The 21,263-nt window shown below is 44.6% G+C and overlaps 1 protein-coding gene across 1 annotated transcript in view; it reads right to left on the reverse strand.

Annotated features, from left to right (window-relative positions):
- LOC137570837 (saccharopine dehydrogenase-like oxidoreductase) overlaps window positions 1-21,263 on the reverse strand; it is a 196,534-nt gene that overhangs the window by 45,811 nt on the left and 129,460 nt on the right. Inside the window, exons 9-10 of the mRNA XM_068279545.1 lie at window positions 20,517-20,573; window positions 1,680-1,791 (exon numbers count right to left, since the gene is read on the reverse strand). Coding sequence (XP_068135646.1) covers window positions 1,680-1,791; window positions 20,517-20,573 — 169 coding nt within the window. The remainder of the gene's footprint in view (window positions 1-1,679; window positions 1,792-20,516; window positions 20,574-21,263) is intronic.

Below are 21,263 nucleotides of genomic sequence, written 5' to 3' on the forward strand. Positions count from 1 at the left end.
TTGAGGAACTGGGTCAGGCGTTTGTGAACAAGACGCTCAAGGAGTTTTGAGGCAAAGGGGAGGAGGGAGATAGGACGGTAGTTGGAGGGTAGTGAGGGGTCGAGGGAGGGTTTCTTAAGCAGGGGTAGTACAGTGGCCTGCTTGAAGTCTGAGGGGAAGGTGCCTGTGGATAGGGAGAGGTTGAACAGCGTAGTGAGGACTGGGGCCAATTCTGTGAAGTGAGGCTGGACTAAATCAGAAGGGATGGGGTCAAGAGGGGGGGGGGGGGGGGGGGAAGTAGTGGTATGAGAAGTCTGCAGTAGGTGGATGACTTCCTCGGTGGTAGTAGGAGTGAAGGATGTGAGGGGAGGATAGGGTCAGACATTACCTGACATCACTGAGTGAGCAAGAGCAATCTGGCCATGGTGCGCACCAGTCCAGCACGGCCGTCACTACGCAAACAGCTGTTTGCGGTGCGTTACACAGTGAGTTTGGTGTGTCAGTGTGAAGCAATACTCTAATTACACTCCCTGATTGATGTATACACATGCAAGATGTTTTAAGCGCAGCAGTTTTTTTAAAAAATCATGTAGCTAGCCTAGCGGCATTCCCTCCACCCCCTCCGATCGCCTCCGCCGATCAGTCCCATCAGGAAATCCCGTTCTGAATGGGATTTCCATTAGGGCTTCCCCCATCACAATGGCGACGGGCGCGATGACGTCACGGATGCTGTGACGTCAGAGGGAGTCCCGATCCACCCCTCAGCGCTGCCTGGCACTGATTGGCCAGGCTGCGCAGGGGTCTCGGGACACACACACACACACACACACACACACACATCCTCTAACGCGGCGAATCGGCAGCGATCGGGGAGTTCACGCAGCTAGCAAAACTCTAGCTGCGTGCAACAACAACAAAAAATTATGTAAATCGGCCCTGCGCGGCCTGAGCAATCTTCCTGCGCGGCATAGCCCGAGCTCAGCTCGGGATTACCGCCAAGGAGGTTAAAGCACTTTAGGCCTGCAATTTGGCATTCAACGTGATTTTTGCCCTTAAAACGCTGCTTTGCGTCCAATCCGTATTTTTCCCCAGGACTTTTGGCGTGTATCCCACTCCGCCATGCCCCCCTCCAGGTGTTAGACCCCTTGAAACATCTTTTCCCTCACTTTTGTGGACAGCATAATTTTTCTTGTTTTCAAAGTTCGCCTCCCTATTGAAGTCTATTGCGGTTTGCAAAAGTTTGCGCGACCCAAACTTTTGCGGTAGGTATGCGAACCGAAAATCAGAGGTTTGGCCATCTCTACTTATTTAAAGCCTCCCCAGGCACTTCCTTGCGCTCTATTTCATATAAGTATCTAGTTCACTAGTACTGTGTAAGAAAATCGGACAGCAACCACTAGATTTGAAGCTTTGGAATAGTGTGTTTCACTGTATCCAGAGTGGCTTACAAACCTTCTGTCACAAATAAACCACAGTAACAAAACTGCAAACTATTTGGAAGGTTCTTTGTTTTGTTTTATTTTTCAACTGTATTAGTGGTTTGCCAATAACCATTTGATTCGCCATCCTATAACATCCTCTTGCTCGCTGAAGATGTTGAAAAAGATCAACTGCATTGACTACAACCTGGTGAACTACACGATTAATATTTCAGGAAAAATATGTATAGTTTCTAATCCATGAGGATAATAAAGCATTACCTGGTCCAGACACCTGTGTGCAAATTTTAATGTCAGGTTTTCCTAGCTGAGAATCTTGGACTTGAGTGTATCCTTCTCCAAAGAAAGTCATTGAAAAAGAAGATTCATCCATCTAACAAAACAAAATTTCTGTTACAATTCTATATAGGTAAAAACACGGCTAACACGGTACAGAAACATTTTTGCTACAATTCTAGAAACCACAAATATTCTATAAATATTTGAGTTCATTTAAACACAGTACTTAGTAGGGAAGGTTGAGAAGTGATTATAGTACCAACTGGTTAAAGTGAATGGGAACCGCATTTTTCAAAAAATGAAGCAAATACTTACCTAAGGAGAGGGAAGGCTCTGGGTCATATAGAGCCTTCCGTCTCCTCTCTCGGTGCTCTCTATCCTGTGCTGGCTCCCCCCCATTTCAATCCCCCGCCGAAAGGGTATTTGGAAGTCTTCGGGAGCCGTGTCCTTCCGAAGACGTGCGGCTCCATACTGCACACACGTGAGCATGCAAGAGAGCGTGCTTGCGCAGGCGCAGTACAGGGCCGCCCTTCTTCAGGAGCACTCGGGCTCCCTGAAGACTTTTGAAGCCTCCTTCAACCGGGTAAAGCAGTATTTGACCAATTTAGTCAAATACTGCTACCGGGCAAGCCAGCACCGGAACGAGGGCACCGGGGAGAGGAGTGGGAAGGCTCTATACGACCCACAGCCTTCCCTCTCCTTGGGTAAGTATCTGTCTCATTTTTTTAAATGCAGTTCCCATTCACTTTAAAGCAAACCTGGGGGGAAAAAAATAGTTACTTACCTTCATGAGGCTACTCAATTCCTATGCTCCCCGGAATCCTCCTCTGTTTGGCAGGATCACTACCATCCATATAGGAGCATGGCTGCAAGTACGTTTGCGCAGAAGCACTGAGCCACTCGTATACAGTATATGGAGAAAAGAGCAGTGCACTAGGGGCTCTGTGTTACTGGGCAGATGCAGGACGCACTTGTTCCTGCGGAATGTGGCTGTGTTCAGACACATATGGAAGCGTGGCCCAAAAACACATATTGGACAAGTACTTATCGAATATGTCCAGAGGGTCCAACACTTGATCAGTGGCACCAGGAAGATTTGGCAAATCTCTGTCCAGAGGCTTCTCACTACTGAGATAAGTATTCAACTATATTTCAATTTTTGTCTTCAGGGAAGCTTTACAAGGGCACATGCTGTTTGATTATGCATACCCTATTTTAACAATAGTGCCCCTTTAAGATACTATTAATGTAATAAGGCTTTAGCTTTCAGTACTCTTTAGTTGCCACAATGCCCTCCAGCATGCACTAGCATAGCTGACTCACACTAGGTCTTCATACACTGGCAGATGGGCGCCCAAATCATACACTGGCAGATGGGCGCTCAATTTGTGTGATGAGGAGTATAGTTAATATGTGCTAATGTTTATGCAATATAGAAATTAACTGCGAAACAGGTGGTATTAACTGGAAATGGTGCACCATATAATACATGACTATGGTAAACATACTTAATTTCTACAATTATATAAAAAGTGAAGAGGAAAGGAGCCTAAACCCCTCAGTGTTCTCCCCAGAGCCAAATAGGTGGGCGGGCCGCCCGGGTAACATTAAACCCCGCCCGGCTGGCAACACGTGGCTGTAAATGAAGCCAGCGCTGTTCTGCTCGAGTGGTCTGCACTATAAATCACCGCCCAGCTGACAGCACAGGCCTGCCAGAGAGAAGCCAGTGCTGTTCTCCTCTGTGTATGAGGTCTCGCAGGGCTCGTACAGTGATTGGATTGACATGGACTGGGCAGGACTATTTACATCGTCATCAGGCAGCTGCTGTGTTCCCAGCATCAGTTGCCAGGATCATTTATTAAGTCAGGAAGCCAGTCAGTGAGTGAAGCAGCGGGTCGGGGAATGGGATTCCGGAGAGGAATGGTATGTGTGCATGCAGCTTCTGTGCGAGTGTGTGAGATCAGCCCCGCTGCCCCCCCTCCCGCTCCCCTCCATTCTGAAGCTGTTCTCTGGAAGCAGGGAGACCTAAAGCCAGTCAGCCAGAACTTCTCTCTACCCCCCCCCCCCCCCCTCCTGGCAGTACTGATAAGGACCTGGGGCTTGCAGGGATGAGACTGCAGGGTCCTAATGCTGGCATGCTAAAGTAAAGGTGCCTATACATCTAGCGATGATGGGCAGATTCGACCGAGAGACAGATCTCTCTCTGATCAAATCTGATTAGAGAGACCGATTGGGTGCCCATACACCGCAGGTCGATTCCCGATTGATTTCAGCTTGAAATCTCACAGGAATCATCCGAATCCGCTGCCTCGCCCCCCTACTGTATAAATGTACCCCCTGTGTGTGCATTTATACAATACTTGTCCTATGTCAACCACTGCGCAGTACCCATCTGTCTGCCGCTTTCTGCTCCTCCATTTGCACTTCACATGCTGCAGGCGTTTATTGCATGGTGTGCGTGACATCACTCGCGATACACGCCGGCAGCGTGAGGCACAAATGGAAGAGGAAGAAGCTGAAGACAGATGGGCACTGTGCAGGGGGCAGCAGAGGACAGGTAATGTAGAAATACACACGGGTGCACATTTACAAACTTTGTGAACAGCGCTGGGGGTTTCTTAGTTCATCCCGATACAATATCGCTCACTGTTACTGTGCACAACCGATCAAACATGGCAGGCCGGCATCTTGCAACATGTCTGTCATCCTAAAATAGGTTACATCGTCGATTAGGCATGCTCTTGGCAGCACCAATTTTCATGCAATTTGATAATTATCGAATTGGATGGTTGATCAGCCGACAAGTCGAGAAAAGTACGGCCAACTTAAGTAAACCTCAATATGCGTTTTACTGACTGAAGTTTTCATTGATGGACATAAAGTGAAAGAAAGGGAAAGAAATATAGATTTTTACTTACCTGGGACCTGTAGTCCTTCAGGTGCCTCGCTGTCCTCCCAGTTTGCTCTATTATGTGATCCTCCAAAATCTAGCTGGCTGGGCTACTGCGCATGTGCTGTCCCGGCCATGTGCCTCCTCAATTGCGCATCCGTGTCCTGGAGCATTCTGTGCATGCACATTTGAGACATTTTACAAACTGCACATGCCCAGAACGCTGCTGGCCATGGGAACTGAATTGAGGAGGTGCGTGAGGCTGGCACAGCACATGGTGTGATAGCTGCACAACATAGTGGACCTGGGGGATAGCAAGACACCTGGACTACAGGGGACTGGAACACGCGCCAGGTAAGTAACATTTAACTTATTTCCCTCACCTTAGGTCTTCTTTAATTACTAATTTAATCCTACCATAGTCATAGTCTAATGTCCTACCATATTATTATTCTGTAGTTATATAGCACTGACATCTTCTGCAGTACTTTACAGGGTACATAGTCATGCCACTGGCTTTCCTCAGAGGAGCTCACAATCTAATTCCTGCCATAGTCATAGCTCCACCCAAGCCACGCCCACATTCAGTTTCATGGTAACACCCATTTTTTTCGTGCTGGCCCTTCATTCCCCCGGTTGCTCCCCACCCGGCTACTTTTTCATGCCACCTGGCTGGGAAAAAATTCTGGGGAAAACACTGCCCCTGTGCTGGACAGAGGGAGCGATTTTGACAATACTGTGCAAGTATGTGTAGCTGTCGTCAGATGGTGCTGCTCTCTTGGGTGCCACTCTAGGTGGAATATAGACTGCAGTAGACAGTGGGATGCGGGGGATGGGTGAAAAAACATGGGTTGGGGGAGAGCGCACACTGGTTCTCATTCAATAAAAATGTCTGTCTCATATGGGGTGGCCAGTAGAAAGGCTTTGTCCCACTTGGACCAGGTCTTGGCAGAAGTCCTCCTCCACAAGGCGTACAGACGATAGCCTCCTTCAGAGCTGTACTGGCAGGCCGCTGCTCTGGTATATTTTCCACCTAGCCCGAGTCAGGCAATCATGGGTGGGAAGAGTGTGTATGATGGCTGAAGCTGCTGTTGGCTCCACGCCACTCTGTCGAGGTGAGATAATCAGATCGCAGGCGGCTGGAGCAGGAGGTGAGATGCTACTTGGTGATAGAACTGTCAGAGGAGGCTCTGTACTAGTCTGTTGGACCAGCTATTCTCCATACCACTCAGTGTAACTGTATGTTGGTGGAACTTTAGTACAAAATACTCCTATTAGACCTACCGGTAATGAAGTTTCTAAACATCTTCCGGGACAACAGGAGATCCGGTCCCTCCTCCGGATCTGGGGAAACGATCAATCAAGAATGCATTAAAAGCCCCCGCCCACCCTCATTCCTCAGTGCATCCACAAGTAGGACCTACTAGAAACCACCAGAAATGAAGATAGCAGAAAAAAATAGACACCCAACAGTGATTCATCTTAACTGACACAGAAAAAATAGAAAGGTGTCCCCAGCTAGGGCCGGGTTAGAAGCGTTGTCCCGGAAGACGCTTAGAAACTCCATTACCGGTAGGTCTAATAGGAGTATTTCTCTAACCGTCATCCGGGACAACAGGAGAGATAGACAAGTTGTCTTTTTAGAAGAAAAAGTCTCACCTAGGGAGGGACAACTGCTTGGAGCACCTTTCTGCCAAACGACTGATCTTGCTGAGATAACACATCCACTCTGTAATGTTTGATAAACGTGGATGCTGTCGACCAGGTTGCCGCTTGACAGATCTGCTGTATAGTTGCCCCTGCTCTCTCAGCCCAGGATGTGGACAAGGAACGTGTGTAATGGGCATTAATACTGGTAGGTATTGGACAGCTACTAGCCTGATAGGCTAAGATTATAGTCTGCCTAATCCATCTAGCAAAAGTTTGTTTTGATGCCTGTTGCCCCCTATTTTTACCTGTATATAGTATAAATAGATTACTCGACTTCCTAAACTCCCTAGTCCTAGTCAGATATGACAAAAGAGTGCGCCTCGCATCCAAACAATGAAACTCCTTTTCTTTGTCATTAGAAGGTTTATCACAAAAAGAGGGCAAAATAATCTCCTGAGAGCGATGAAACTCCGAAGAAACTTTCGGAATATAAGATGGGTCTAATCTTAAACGAATACTATCTGGACATATAACCAAAAAAGAGTCCTTAATTGACAATGCTTGTAGGTCTCCCAATCTCCTTGCTGATGTTATAGCTATCAGAAAAGCTAATTTGAAGAAAAGGAGCTTAATGTCAATTTCATCAATAGGTTCAAAAGGGGGCCTCATGAGACAATTGAGAACCAAGGATAAATCCCATTGAGGAAAAATCTTTTGTCTTATCGGAGTAGATCTTTGAATCGTCCTGAAAAGATTCTTTACTAGTTCCTCCTGAGCTAGATGCCTGTTTAATAAGATCGACAGCGCCGAGCATTGTACTTTAAAAGTACTAGGTGCCAGCTTCATCTCAAACCCATCATGTAGGAAATCTAGGACTGAACTAGTCAGATTACAATCCTTGTTCTTTGAAATACACCATGATAAAAAAACCTTCCAAACTTTCCGATAAATTTTCTGAGTTACCGGCTTCCTACACCTCATGAGAATTTCGATAACCTTCTCTGAAATACCCTTCTTTCTCAGAATCACCCTTTCAGGATCCAAGCTGCCAGTTTGAATAACTGGGGCTTGGGATGACTCAGAGGCCCCTGCGTTAATAGGTCCTGCCGAATTGGGAGAAGAAACGGGTCCCTCTCCGATAACCTCAACAGGGTTGCATACCAGGGTCTTTTTGCCCACATGGGGGCTATTAAGATCAATCTCACCTTTTCTTTTTGTAAATTTATCAGAACCTGAGGTATCAGAGCTAATGGAGGAAAGGCATAACATAGGTTGTATTGCCATGGGAGACTGAGTGCGTCCAATCCCAGAGATCCTGGGCTCCTGTGCAGGGAGAAAAATCGATCTGCCTTTGTATTCTCTGGAGTTGCAAAGAGATCTATCTCTGGTGTGCCGAAGATCTCTGAAACCGCACCAAAAACCTCTGGATGGAGACTCCATTCCGACTGACTTATCTGCTGACGACTCAAAAAATCCGCTTCCTGATTCAACACCCCCTTTATATGAATTGCAGATAAAGATAGAATCTTGTGTTCTACCCAACTGAAGATCTCTGAGGATAGGAACATAAGGTCTCTGGACCGTGTTCCCCCTTGTTTTGCCAAATAAGCCACTGTCGTAATATTGTCGGAAAAAATCAAAACATGTTTCCCTTCTATCATTTGTTGAAATGCTAGAAGTGCCTCCCAAACCGCCCTCAGTTCTCTGAAATTGGACGATTTTATTCGTATGGTCTGGGCCCAGGAACCCTGTGCATGTTGCCCCAGAGCTGTTGCACCCCAGCCCCATGAACTCGCATCTGTGAAAATTTTTATCGGGTTCGATTGTCTCCACCATCTCCCCATCTGTAAATTTTCCTGCTCTAGCCACCATTTTAGACCAACCTTCACTGGGCCTGGAATTGTAATTCGAAGATCCAGCGAATCCTGGGATTTGTCCCAATTTGGCAGCAGAACATTTTGTAACAGTCTGCCGTGAGACTGAGCCCATATAACAGCCGGAATTGCGGCTGTGAAAAGACCCAGAAGTCTCATAATTTGACGAAGTGAGCACTCCCTCAAACCCAACATCTTTTCCACCTCTAACTGGATTTTCCGAACCTTCTCCTGAGGCAGAAAAATTTTCTGCACCCTGGAGTCTACCTGGTACGCTAAAAAGGTAATTCTTTGAACAGGGATCAAAGCTGACTTGGCATAATTTATTATCCAACCTTCCCGCGTCAGGGTTGTTATAACGATCTCCCTGTGTGCCAGAATTAAGTCCTCTATTTGTGCAAACACTAGGAGATCGTCCAAGTAAGGGACAATTGAAATACCCTGTAATCTTAGCTCCTTCATCACTTCGGCAAGCACCTTCGTGAAAATCCGAGGAGCTGATGCAATGCCGAACGGTAGTGCTTGAAACTGAAAATGGCGAATCCGGAACTGGTCTCGGATCGCAAACCTTAAATATTTCTGATGACCTGAAAAAAATCGGTATGTGCAGGTACACGTCCTGAAGATCTATCAAGATAAAAAATTCTTTGCCCTGAAGGAGAGCCCTCACTGAATAAATGCTCTCCATCCTAAATTTTTTGTAGACTAAAAATGGATTGAGGGACTTTAGATTCAAAATGAAACGAAAATCTCCGTTTGCCTTTTTCACTAGAAAAACGTGTGAATAATAACCCTGGAATTCCTCTACCTGAGGAACCTGAATTATTACTCTTTTGTCCAAAAATCTCTGAATTTCTGATTCCAGGCCCAGTGCTTTTTCTGGGTCCCTTGGAATCTGGTTCACAAATCTCCTGTGGGGGGGAGGAACTGAAAATTGAAGACGGTAACCCCGTATAATAATTTGAAAAACAAAAGGATCAGGTTTTAATTTTTCCCATTCTGTCAGAAAAAAAACTTAATCTGCCCCCCACTGGTAGAACGTCACTTGTTCTGCTTTGTAGGGTTGGAATTCCCGAGCGTAAAGCTTCCTTTCCCTTTACCCTTCGGAAAGGACCACTTTCGCTGCACAGTCCAATTTTTATTAGGCCATGAACTCTGATCCCTAGCCGTTTTCTTGGCTACAAAGGGTCTTTTACTTTTAAAGACCTTCTTTTTATTAGGAAATTGCTTCCCCTTCTCCGCAGAATGAGATAAAACATTATCTAATTGTGTTCCAAAGAGAAGACTACCCTCAAAGGGAATAGAGCATAATCTATTTTTCGAAGTCAAGTCCCTCTCCCAGGTTTTCAGCCATATCGCCCTTCTGGCAGAATTAATAAGCGCAGTAGTGCGCGCTGAGATACGAACCATCTCAGTAATTGTGTCCGCCAAAAAGGCAACCGCTCTGAGAACAACTGGCAAAGAGGCCGCATAATTTTTAGGAGGAGCCCCTTTTCCAATCTGAGAAATCAAATTATCCATCCAAATTCTCAGATTGCGAAATATACACGTGGCTGAAATCCCAGGAAGGAAACCAAAGGCTGCTGACTCCCAAGCCTTCTTAAGGAGACCCTCCACTCTTATCCATCGGGTCCTTCAGGGTCCCTGCATCCTCAAATGACAAATCTGAATCCTTTGAATATTTCGCTAACGCAGCATCCAATTTGGGACATTTGATCCATTTATCAATGTCCGATTGAGAGAAAGGGTATTTCCTTTTAGATGATTTAGGAATAAACAACCGTTTCTCCGGATTTTGCCATTGCGAAGAAATGATTTCCTGTAATGACTTATGAATAGGAAACACCCTCCCCGAGGGCCTAGCTAATCCCGAATAAACTAGATCTTGTGGAGTTAATTCCGCAACTGTCTCTTTAATCTGTTCAGTAGCATAAACTGCTTTAAGTAACTCAGAAGATTCATCAGGTGAAAATAAAAATCTCGGAGCTCTGAGTAAATGTTCCGACTCTGAATCATCCGACTGCGGATGTTCACCTTCCTCTAAAGATATAATCTCTGACTGCTCTTCCCCCTCCTCCTCCCCCTCCTCAATCTCTTCCTCCTCCTCAGCTCCTAAAATGTCAGAGATGGAAGATTGCTGAAAAAAAAAACCCTGAAGGGCCTGGGAGGGAAGCCGAGGAAGAACCAGGTAAAGGTTCAGAGGCTGGAGGAACAAAAGATTCTTTAAATTTGTCTAATGTCTCCTGCATCCTAATATTTACAGATTCCATCACCCCTTTAAAATATTGGAAGTTTCTGAAGCTACTAAAGCATCTATACATGATTGACGGGCATTTTTAGGAGCTTCCAGAGGAATCTTAGTGCTACAAAATCCACATCTTTTATATTTCTTTTCAGGGGCTGTAGCAGGATTTTTGGCCTCAGTTTTTGCCTATAACAAATATATAAAAGGCAGTGTTAGAGTCCCTTCCACTAAGACCACATAAAAAAACCTCCTCCAGAACGGAGGACTCACCCCACCAGAAGCCGCCGCCTGGGGCTGGGTCTGTCCAGAAGACTTCGCAGCCGCTTGGCCTTCCATGCTGGTCTGTGCGCGCGGAGGACGCCAGGAACCACTTCCTCCTTCCTGGTCCTCCGCTTTATCCTCCCCTTTCCGCCGTATTACGGATGACGTCAGCGCGCCCTGTCCCTCCTCCTTGCGCCTGACGTCAGAGACCCGGAAAACTGCTGCGGCGGTAAAAGACGCTACGGCTTATTCCTCCGTGAGCCAGCGTCTAAAGGTAAGAGGGAGGAAAAAGCGCTTTTATCTCACCCTGAAGCGCGTTTCTCCCCTAAAGAAAGACAGGCCCCTCAGGAATCCCCTCCGGAAAACACAGAAGGCCTGTCCTTTGGAATAACACCCCACCCTCCGGCAAGGTAAAAAACAACAAACGGGAGCTGCTTTCTTGAAGGTGTTTCCTGGAGGGAAACACAGATGAACTGAGGAATGAGGGTGGGCGGGGGCTTTTAATGTTTTCTTGATTGATCGTTTCCCCAGATCTGGAGGAGGGACCGGATCTCCTGTTGTCCCGGATGACGGTTAGAGAAAACCCTTTTATAGCCATCTAGTGCTTGTAATAGTATTAGCTTCCCCAAAACTCCACTTAAAATATCTCCTCATAGGTTAATGTTGTACCAGCGCCGTCTGTTTTTCCTCATCGGTCAGTGATACACGCCATCTGTTGGTTTTACACCCCCTGCAACCCCCCCCCCCCTTTGAATTACATTTGTATAATTATCATCTTTTCCCCTTTTCTGATGATTTTATATATTTGTAAGGTTTTTATTTACGTTTTTACATCACCAATGTGTAAAGCTAAGTATGTTCTACACTGTGAAGGTTTTTGGAATCCCAATCATTGTCTGTCATCACCATCAGTTGATTCCACACTTTGCACAATGCAGCCAGACCTAACGATGGCTACAAAACTTTGATGCCTTTAGGTACCTATTTGCCAAGGGACTGGCGGATTAACATCTGCCTGAAGCTTGTAGGTGGGACAGATGTGGTGATGTACACCCACAAAATGCTCCATTATAACCATTTACAACACCATAGTGTTACATATGACCATTTATAAACGTAGAATTAAAGCAGCAGGCACAGTGGACTTCTGCATTAGGGAGGGTTTCGCCTTCTGGTACAGGTGGATAGGGTATCACCTTTTGCGTGCTTCAGATGGTTGAAAAATGTCAGTATAATAGGAACAAAGAATGAAAATATCTGGCACCGCTCCAAGGTCTTAACTGTCAGTTTAAGGTCATATCACATGTACATAGGCTCATTCCACATAATGCTGTACTACTACTACTAGTATACTACTCTGACCTACCCTATATCCGTCCTTGCTGTGGGGCAATGTGGGTAGCAGCAGCGGCCTGCCTGACGACCATTTCGCTCAACGAGCTTCTTCTGAGGCTCCGTGTGCGGCAGTGGCCCAGTTTCTGGGCAATTTATAATCACGGGCTTCCGCTCCGTGTTCCGGGCACATGGCGCCGCTACTCGTCACTTCCTGCTCTTCATAACCGTGCGCATGTGTACTATTGGACGCATGTCACGCGTACTTCCGAGGCAGGAGTGCATACGTTCTACGCCGCTACGCTTCACTCTCCGCCCACTCTAGCTGCGCGCATGCATACTGTTAGACGCCTGTCACGCGGACTTTCGGGGCGGAAGTGTGTGCGTTCCACACTGCACATCTGTCTTTCAGATGTCTCAGATAATGGATTTGTCCACTAGATGGTGCCGAACAAAAAGTAGAGAGGCCCTGTATAGAAAAACCTATTCAAAACTACTAATTATAAATAAAACTATTAGCTTTATTTCATAATATTTAAATTACATATCAAGCTTAAAAAATGAATTAAATGTTAAAAATCCTTGAATCGGCATAAAGCTTTACTTTATATTTCATATCTGCTAGCTTAGCTTGCTAGTCTACTCATTATTCCAAGCGGGGGGGGGGGGGTCTATGGATATGGGAATTATGGTGTTAGTTATTCTTACTTAATTCTACAATTATTACCAATTTATCCTTCTCCGGATGTTTTTTTTGCACCATATTAATTTCCTCTCTCACATTGCCCCATTCCATTTTGCAGATCTAATTCTAAAAACAATAACAGTATCAAAAATTTGTTCCAGAATATCTCACTACCTATAAATTCGTTAACTATGGATCTAAAAAGCATGCCATATCTAGGTGGTCATTCAAACCTAAAGCTCCCATTGCTTCACTATTAATTATCTATCTACTTTCTTTTCTTAATAGGGATTGTTCTCTGTTTCCCACTCTGTTGGGAATAGGTGCTTGTTCCAAACCTGCAAACGAAAGACATGTTGCGTCCCAATTATGTTCGCTTCTACAGTGCTCTATTAATCTATTGCAACCTCTTCCTGTTCTGACTGATTTTATATGCTCATGAATACGTTCTCTCATTTCCCTTGTTGTCAACCCGATATAAAAACGGTGGCAGGGACACCAGATAATGTAGACAACTTATTTTGTCCGACGTGATGAAATCTTTGGTTCTATTCTCTATGGGTCCCACTTTCAAATATTTTCCCGGTTGCATTTGGGGGCATAGGGAACACCGTCCACATCGATAGTTTCCCTTTTGTTGCATCTTTTCTAGCCACATTGGTTCCCTTGGTATTTTAAACTTGGTTGCTGTTAGCCTATTTCCTAAAGTAGGGGCTCTTTTAAACGTAATTAATGGAGGTTGCTTGTATACTACTCTCAAAATTGGATCTCTTTGGATAACTTTCCAGTTCCTTAAAATACTTTGCCTTATTTCTTCATGCATAGGGGTATAATCAAAGGAGAGTGTTAATCTATTTTCTTTATTCTGCTTCTTGTTTATTCCTGTTCTTTCATTCTTTTTCAAGAGATCTTTCCTATCCACTTATTTCGCGCTTTTGAGGGCTTTTTCTAATAACTTCGGTTCATAACCTCTTTTTTCTAAATTCAATTTCAAATCCACTGCTTGTTCCATAAAGTCTTCATCTCGTGTATTGTTCCGCTTTAACCGTAAGAATTGTCCATACAGGAGGGACCTAAAAGTATGCTCCGGATGCTAGCTACTTTTATGTAATAGGAGGTTGCCACTAATTGTTTTTTTTTATATCCTTTTGACATGATTTTGCCATCTTTTATGAAACAAATCCATTATCAGACATCTGAAAGACAGATGTCCAGTGTGGAATGCACACACTTCCGCACCGATAGTCCGCGTGACAGGCGTCCAACAGTACGCATGCGCGCGGCTAGAGTGGGAGGAGAGTGAAGCGTAGCGGCGTAGAACGTATGCACTCCTGCCTCGGAAGTACACATGACATGGGCCCAATAGTACGCATGCGCACGGCTATGGAGAGCAGGAAGTGACGCGTAGCGGCGTCATGTGCCCGGAACATGGAGCGGAAGCCCGTGATTATAAATTGCCCAGAAACAGGGCCAATGCCGCGCACGGAGCCTCAGAAGAAACTCGTTGAGCAAAATGGTCGTCAGGCAGGCCGCTGCTGCTCCCACATTGCCCCACAGCAAGGACGGATATAGGGTAGGTCAGAGTATACTGTACAACATTATGTGGAATGAGCCTATGTACATGTGATATGACATTAAACTGACAGTTAAGACCTTGGAGCGGTGCCAGATATTTTCATTCTTTGTTCCTATTTCATATGACCATATATGGCATGACCCATTTTTATATATTATGAGTCATAGACTTCTCATTATACAGTTTAATGATGTGGCTCCATCGTATTATATAATCCGTATAATGTGGGAAGTTATTCAATTATCTAATTCATTATTCGAAGCGTCAATTTATCCATCGATCCCTATTTGAGAACAGCCTATCCTTTTCTTTTAAACCCTTCTTGCAATGAGAATAACCCACTCAAAATGACTTCACTTTAATAGCTATGCATCATGGTCCATCAGCATATTAGCATACTGACATGGGATTGGATAATCTCCTACTGCATGTCAAAACAATCAATGAGTGCATTGTATATAAACTCATTTCAATTGTAACAATATTTTAGCCTGATGAAAGAGGGTTGAGCCCTCTGAAATGTGTTGCTTAGACACAATAAAAGTTTTACTTTTGATTCATACGGCAGCCGCCATTTTTTTTCTACTTGCACACACTTGCACTGACAAATTGCTTAACTACTCTCGCTGGCTGTGTCCTGCTTGTGTAGGTCCCACAGACTAGTGCAGAGCCTCCTCTAACAGTTACGTCACCAAGGAGCATCTCCACTCCTTCTCCAGCCACCTGCGATCTGATTATCTCTATAATCTCGGCAGAGTGGCGTGGAGCCACAGCAGCTTCAGCCATTACACACACTCCCCTATGATTGCCTGACAGTGCAGCCACCAATAGCGGCATCTCAGCACTCAGGCTAGGTGGAAAATATACCTGAGCAGTGGCCTGCCAGTACAGCTCTGAAGGAGGCTATTGTCTGCGTGCCGTGTGGAGGAGGACTTCTGCTAAGACTTGGTCCCCCGGTCCAAGTGGGACAAAGGCCTCGATTCATCATTCTCTTTGAGATAACTTTTTCCAGTTTGTTAAATTACCGAATTCGAAGTTTAGCGATTTCTAGTTGTATTCATCAAGGTTTTTCCTCATTCGGTGTAAATTCGATAACAATTCGGTAACCATTCGGTAACGTGTCGATATTTCCATTTTACAGCAGTAATTTAACACAAGGCCATAAGATTCCCATGGAATTGTGGGTAAAAGGCAGTCCTTTGAGCACTACGTAGCAACATTCTGAATAGGGCGTAACACCTGGACCAGGATTCTGGAAGTGGTTGGGGCAATCCCACAATTTGATAGGAGCCTTTTCTAAAAAATTATAGTGCAGCTAGCAAATTAGTTAACCCTGACACTGCCTGTGTTCTCTTACAAGATGATTCAAGAGAAATGCAGATGTCCTGTTATAGCAAATAAATCCATTCTCTTACAAATTGATATGGTTGCAGACCTTATTCTTGCCCTTCTGCGCCTTTGAATCACTCTCAGCTGATACATAACCACTTCAAATGGCTCCATCTTCTCTGTCAGCAATGATCTGACAGGAATAACGACAGAGCAGTGAAGGAGATAACTAATCCTAAATGTAACGCTAAACCACGCCCACTTTCTTTTTCATGAATTGCACTTTATTCCGTTTTAGCGAATCGTTACCGAATCGTTACCGAATGTTCGCTAACAGCTGTAGATAACTTTGATGAATCTTGAAATGAAGTTAACAAATTCGGTATTTTACCAAACTGTTGTTAACAAATTTGCTAAGTGTTGATGAATCGAGGCCATAGCCTTTTCTACTGTTCACCCCGTATGAGACAGTAAGCCACAGATCCAGGTGAGAATATTCCTCAGCCGGCTGGCCATTTTTATTGAATAAGAACCTGAGTGGGCTCTCCACCACCCCTTGTTTTTTCACCCATCCCCTGCATCCCACTGTCTACTGCAAATTATATAAAAATAAAGGGCAGCATACGTTACCCCAGGACCTACTGCAACATGTGTGAGGTAGTTATCCCCACCTATAAAACCCAGAAGAACATAGTTACACAACAATTCTTTGACAGAGACTTCTGAATATACTCAATGAGGACTTAAATTGCAGGCTTAAACAAGGGAAAAAAAATCTCCCACAGAAAATGAATGCTCCAGGGATCCAATGAACATGACAGTTGAAGGTAAATAAGTCAGTAGGGTGTCAACACCTTTTTGTTAAAGTCATCAAAAAGTGCGGAGTGTGAACGCAGAAGTGAGATCACATTGTGGCCTCACTGGCCTTCCTTAAAGTGGACTTGAACTCTTGCACAGGACACAAGAAAAATTAGAGAAATGCACTGTTTTTAGAGAGAAGAGCTTGTCTTAGGGCTCATTCACACCAGTGCGCTTCAGTCCGCTTTTTTCCAGCAACATATATCTGTAAGGCCTCGTTCACATCAAACACGCTTCCGTGCGAATATGGAAGCGCGTATGATGTGCTGAAACGCAGGAACGGCAGAAGAGCATAGACTGCCCTTCTACCGTTCACATCTACTGCGCTGCGCTACAGTACGATGCGCTGGGAAACACTTGCATACTTCTGCCTGCATTTTGCCCGGAAGAGCAGAGCTGATCCCATCATTGTCAATGGATGGGATCAGCAGTGCAGCGGGCGTGCCATCGGATGCACTGCGTTCGGATCGCACGGCCATCTGCGCTCCTAGATGTGAACGAGGCCAAACATTGATGCGCTGAAAAAAAGCGGACAGAAGCGCACGAAGTGTGAATGAGGCCTTATTCCCCCTCATCTTCAAGTAATCACAAGTGTAATTTGATCTCTCAGCTGTAAGCACAGATATTCTGCAGACTTCAGCAGACACAGCTAATATGAAAACACAGGATGTTAACACTTTTTCTGCTTCTATGAAAGCAGTATTTATTGCAGGAGTTCTGTAAGCTGTAACAAAAAAAAGTTTTTCTTTAAAGGTTATTATGCCATTGCTTATATTTTAGAGCAGACAGGAAGTTTTAAGTTCACGGAGCTCTGCTTCGTGATCAGCCTGCTAGCCGCAATTGCGGCTAGCAGACTGTTTTCAGTCGAAAGGGGAAAGAAATCCCCTTTGTTTACGTTTGTACGAGAGGTTGGGAAGAGGATGGATCGTCGTCCAGTGCTAGTTTAGGACGGGGAAGGAGGGACGGGAAAGGAAAAGCCTCTTTTTTTAACGACTTAAGTACCAGCGGTCTCTGCCCCCTTAAAGAGACAATGTAACCTCAAAAAGTTCCCCTGGGGGGTACTCACCTCGGGTGGGGGAAGCCTAAGGATCCTAATGAGGCTTCCCACACCGTCCTCTGTCCCTCGGGGGTCTTGCTCCAGCCCTCCGAATAGCCGCCGACAGACCCGACTGTTAATTCAATATTTACCTTTGCAGGCTCCAGCAGGGGCTCTGTGGCTGCTTTCAGCTCCGAAATAGACGGAAATATCTGATCTCAGTCGGGTCCACTGTACTGCGCTGGCGCCGGAGACTTGCGCCTGCGCAGTAGAGCATACCCGACGGCGATCAGGTATTTCCGCCTACCTCGGAGCCGACAGAGCGCCTGCGCAGGAGCCGGGAAGGTAAATATTTACATCGCCGCTGTACGGAGGGCTGCAGCAAGACCCCCGAGGGACAGAGGACGGCGTGGGGAGCCTCATTAGGATCCTGAGGCTTCCCCCTCCCGAGGTCAGTACCCCCCAGGGGAATTTGTGATGTTACAGATTCTCTTTAATGACCCGAGACCGCTGGTACAAGAACAACGGAATCCCGACGCATCGCCGCGTGTACCTGCCGTAATTACTGCACGCCGGGATCCTCAGGACTTAGACTCTGCCGTCTCTATGACGTCAGAGTCATGTGAGCCGGTCAGGAGCCGCTTTCATTGGCTCCTGACCGTGTCTATCAATGTAGGCCAATGGGAGCGGCTTATATTGATAGACATGGCCAGGAGCAATGAAATCAGCTCCTAACTGGCTCACATGGCTCTGCCGTCATAGAGACAGGCCTGTGAGTTGCGGTGAGAAAGTTGGGTTTGAGTGGCGAGATAGTCAGGGAGCGACGGAAACGGCGAATGCACGTTGCGGATGGTGATTGAAATCTACGTCCTGCCAGCCAGGAGCCTACGAAAACAGGGCATAGATTTCAATCCCCTAGTCCGAAAGTAGTAAATAAAATAATAAAAAAAAAAAAAAGATTGCAGCAGCGATCAGAGTCAGAGTGTCCTATTAAGGACAAGAAAAGGAGGAAAAATTCATCTGTGTGCTTAGTTGTGGGGCTGTGCAGTACGCTGACAAAGCTGCACAGCCCTGTATTGTGAAAAATGGACTGGTCACTAGGGGGGTGTAAGCCTGTGGTCCTGAAGTGGTTAAAGGCCAAAATATTTTATGTTCTGAAGTTTACTTTTAATTTATATTAATTTACACAAACACTCCATCCATCTGCTCTTAGTTTGGCCCCTGTCAAATTTAAGACCCAATTATGGCCCATGAGTTAAAAGGTTTGCCCACCCCCGATCTAGAATATTGCAGCAAACAGTATAACTTGCACACTCTTGGTCTAAGACAATTATGATAATCAGAGTTCTCTAGTCTCATTTTCAGAGTAATTGACCAGACACCCTTTGATAATCCCCATCAATCATACAGGAGACACTAGCCAATGTTTCAGGACATGAAAGTCCCTTATTCAGGGCATTTAGATCTTTTAAAGTGCTCTAAAACTCCCACATAACATTCAATAAAAATTTGTTTTCCTACTTATTACTCATAGTTATCATATTTGCTTTGTGCATCAGTAATATTGTCTGTTTACAAATTACAAGTTTCCTAAGTGTAGTTTATCTTGCCCTGAAACCGAGAGTTTCACAGAGAGCTCCTTTTCACTTGTTACACTGTGTTTACAGACATGTATCAACATTGAAATGCAAACAAACAAAGATACTGTTATATCCAGGATGTGGATTTGAAGCTGAATAGCAGGACAAAGTGCTTTGTTTAACCATTTCAGTGATATTCTGCTAAGAAAAAATTCTGGGATAGTAGCTTTCAAGCTGTGAGGAATATTTTAGAGCAAAGTAGAAATGCTGACTTTTAGACCACTTTAAGTGCATCAATACAATTACTCACACTTGCCAACAATATAGAACAAGTGAGTTGCACTTAGTCATGCCAACACCACAGCGAAGATAGCCTGAAAGCATAATACCATTGCAGTGTCTATGTCAAAATTGGATAGGTGCTGGAACAACTTATCACCAGGCACTGCAGTCCATCACTACATGGAAGGAAAATCAGGAAACCTGTTCAGTGTGCAGGGATAACAAGAGCCGCATCACTGGGGATGCAGTGACATGTGCTCGTGCAAGAGTCCAGAGGCACAGCTACACACATTGTTGAGACCAAAGGAAGATAGTCTTCCACATACTGTCATGCACAATGTTCAGACTACAGTAATGATCATGAAGGAAATTCTCAGTTTGTTTTCATTATCTAAATGATTTACTGGCCATGCCTATATTTCTAGAAGCACAATTATTAAACAAAATTTAATATAATAATTTATTAAAAAAACTTTACTGTACATATAAATGAATTTTTTTAATAATATTCATTTAGAAATTAAGTCAATGTTTGCCCATTCTAAAATCTCACTTAGCACTGATTAACATTATTAGATGTATCAGTGATGCTGGCATATTTACTGCTGGCAAAGTTAATCACTGTTGAACTTTTTATCTCCCTCTGTGAAATGAGCAGGAACGTCATATGATATCCTAAAGTGAGTTCTGTGGCAGAAGGCTGGGTGTCATCATAAGCCCAGATGTGTCACTGCCATTACATACATATACATACATACATACATACATACATACATATACATATATACATACATATATATATATATATATATATATATATATATATATATATATATATATATATATATATATATATATATATATATATATATACACACATATACATATATATACTGTTCAGCGCTGCGTAATGTGTCAGCGCTATATAAATACTAAATAATAATAATAATATTTACTGCTAACTCGGAATTTAAAGAAAATGTAGGCTAATAAATTGTTTTAAACACTTGATTCTCTTTGCCCACTTCATGCCACGTGCTGAAGGGTTAAAAAACACATGCAAGCCTGTGCTTTAGTGAAAGCAGCCTTTTTGCACAAATAGGATATTTAGAAACCACCATTTTACTGTAAGTGGTTATGGTACCCCCTGTTTTCTGACTAACACAGAAGAAAAGGAAAAAATAAACAATTCTAATTTTAAATATGTAGGTTATTTATTACCTGTTTCTGCGTTGGCCCTTCTTTGGAGAAATAACCAAAGCTAAAGAAATTTGGGTACTGTTAAAACAAAAAACCATGACCATAAGAGTTAAGGCATACCTTAAATAATATGCAACATGATGAGATTAACAGAGGTACATATAGTACTAGTCCTACTAAGAAGTTGTGGTCTCTACCTTTTTCTAAATGCTTTTATCTATGCAAATGATGCAGTCCAGCAGCTGTCTAATTAAGTCCAGGCTCTAATGATCAGTAAAGATACATTTGCAAACAATGCTGATAAGCAAGAGAGTACTCTCAAGCAAATATTTAAGATGGTTAGGAGCTGAATGAAAAAGGTTTTACATCTCACTGATATGGCTGCTGTGCACACTTCACAGTTAAGCTTTAATCCATTATAATAAAAATACCGTATATACTCGCATACAAGCCGAATTTTTGACCCCCAAAAAGGGGGCCAAAAGTTGGGGGGTCGGCTTGTATGCGAGTCGTGGGTGGTGGTCTGCGCCCCCCGCCCGCCCCCTCCCTCCGCGGCCGCCGCTGCTGCTAAATTACCTGCTTCAGCGGCCGCTTCCTAATCCGGGTTCCCCTCTTCATCCTGCGTAACTGTATCACAGCAGCGCGCCCGGCGCTGCTGCTGTGACGATGCAGGGGGCAGGAAAGAGCGGTTCCCCTGGTAACGGCGCATCGCCGTTACCAGGGGAACCGCTCTTTCCTGGCCCCTGCATTGTCACAGCAGCAGCGCCG

The sequence above is a fragment of the Hyperolius riggenbachi genome, chromosome 4, assembly GCF_040937935.1.
Source record: "Hyperolius riggenbachi isolate aHypRig1 chromosome 4, aHypRig1.pri, whole genome shotgun sequence".
Lineage (NCBI taxonomy): Eukaryota > Metazoa > Chordata > Amphibia > Anura > Hyperoliidae > Hyperolius > Hyperolius riggenbachi.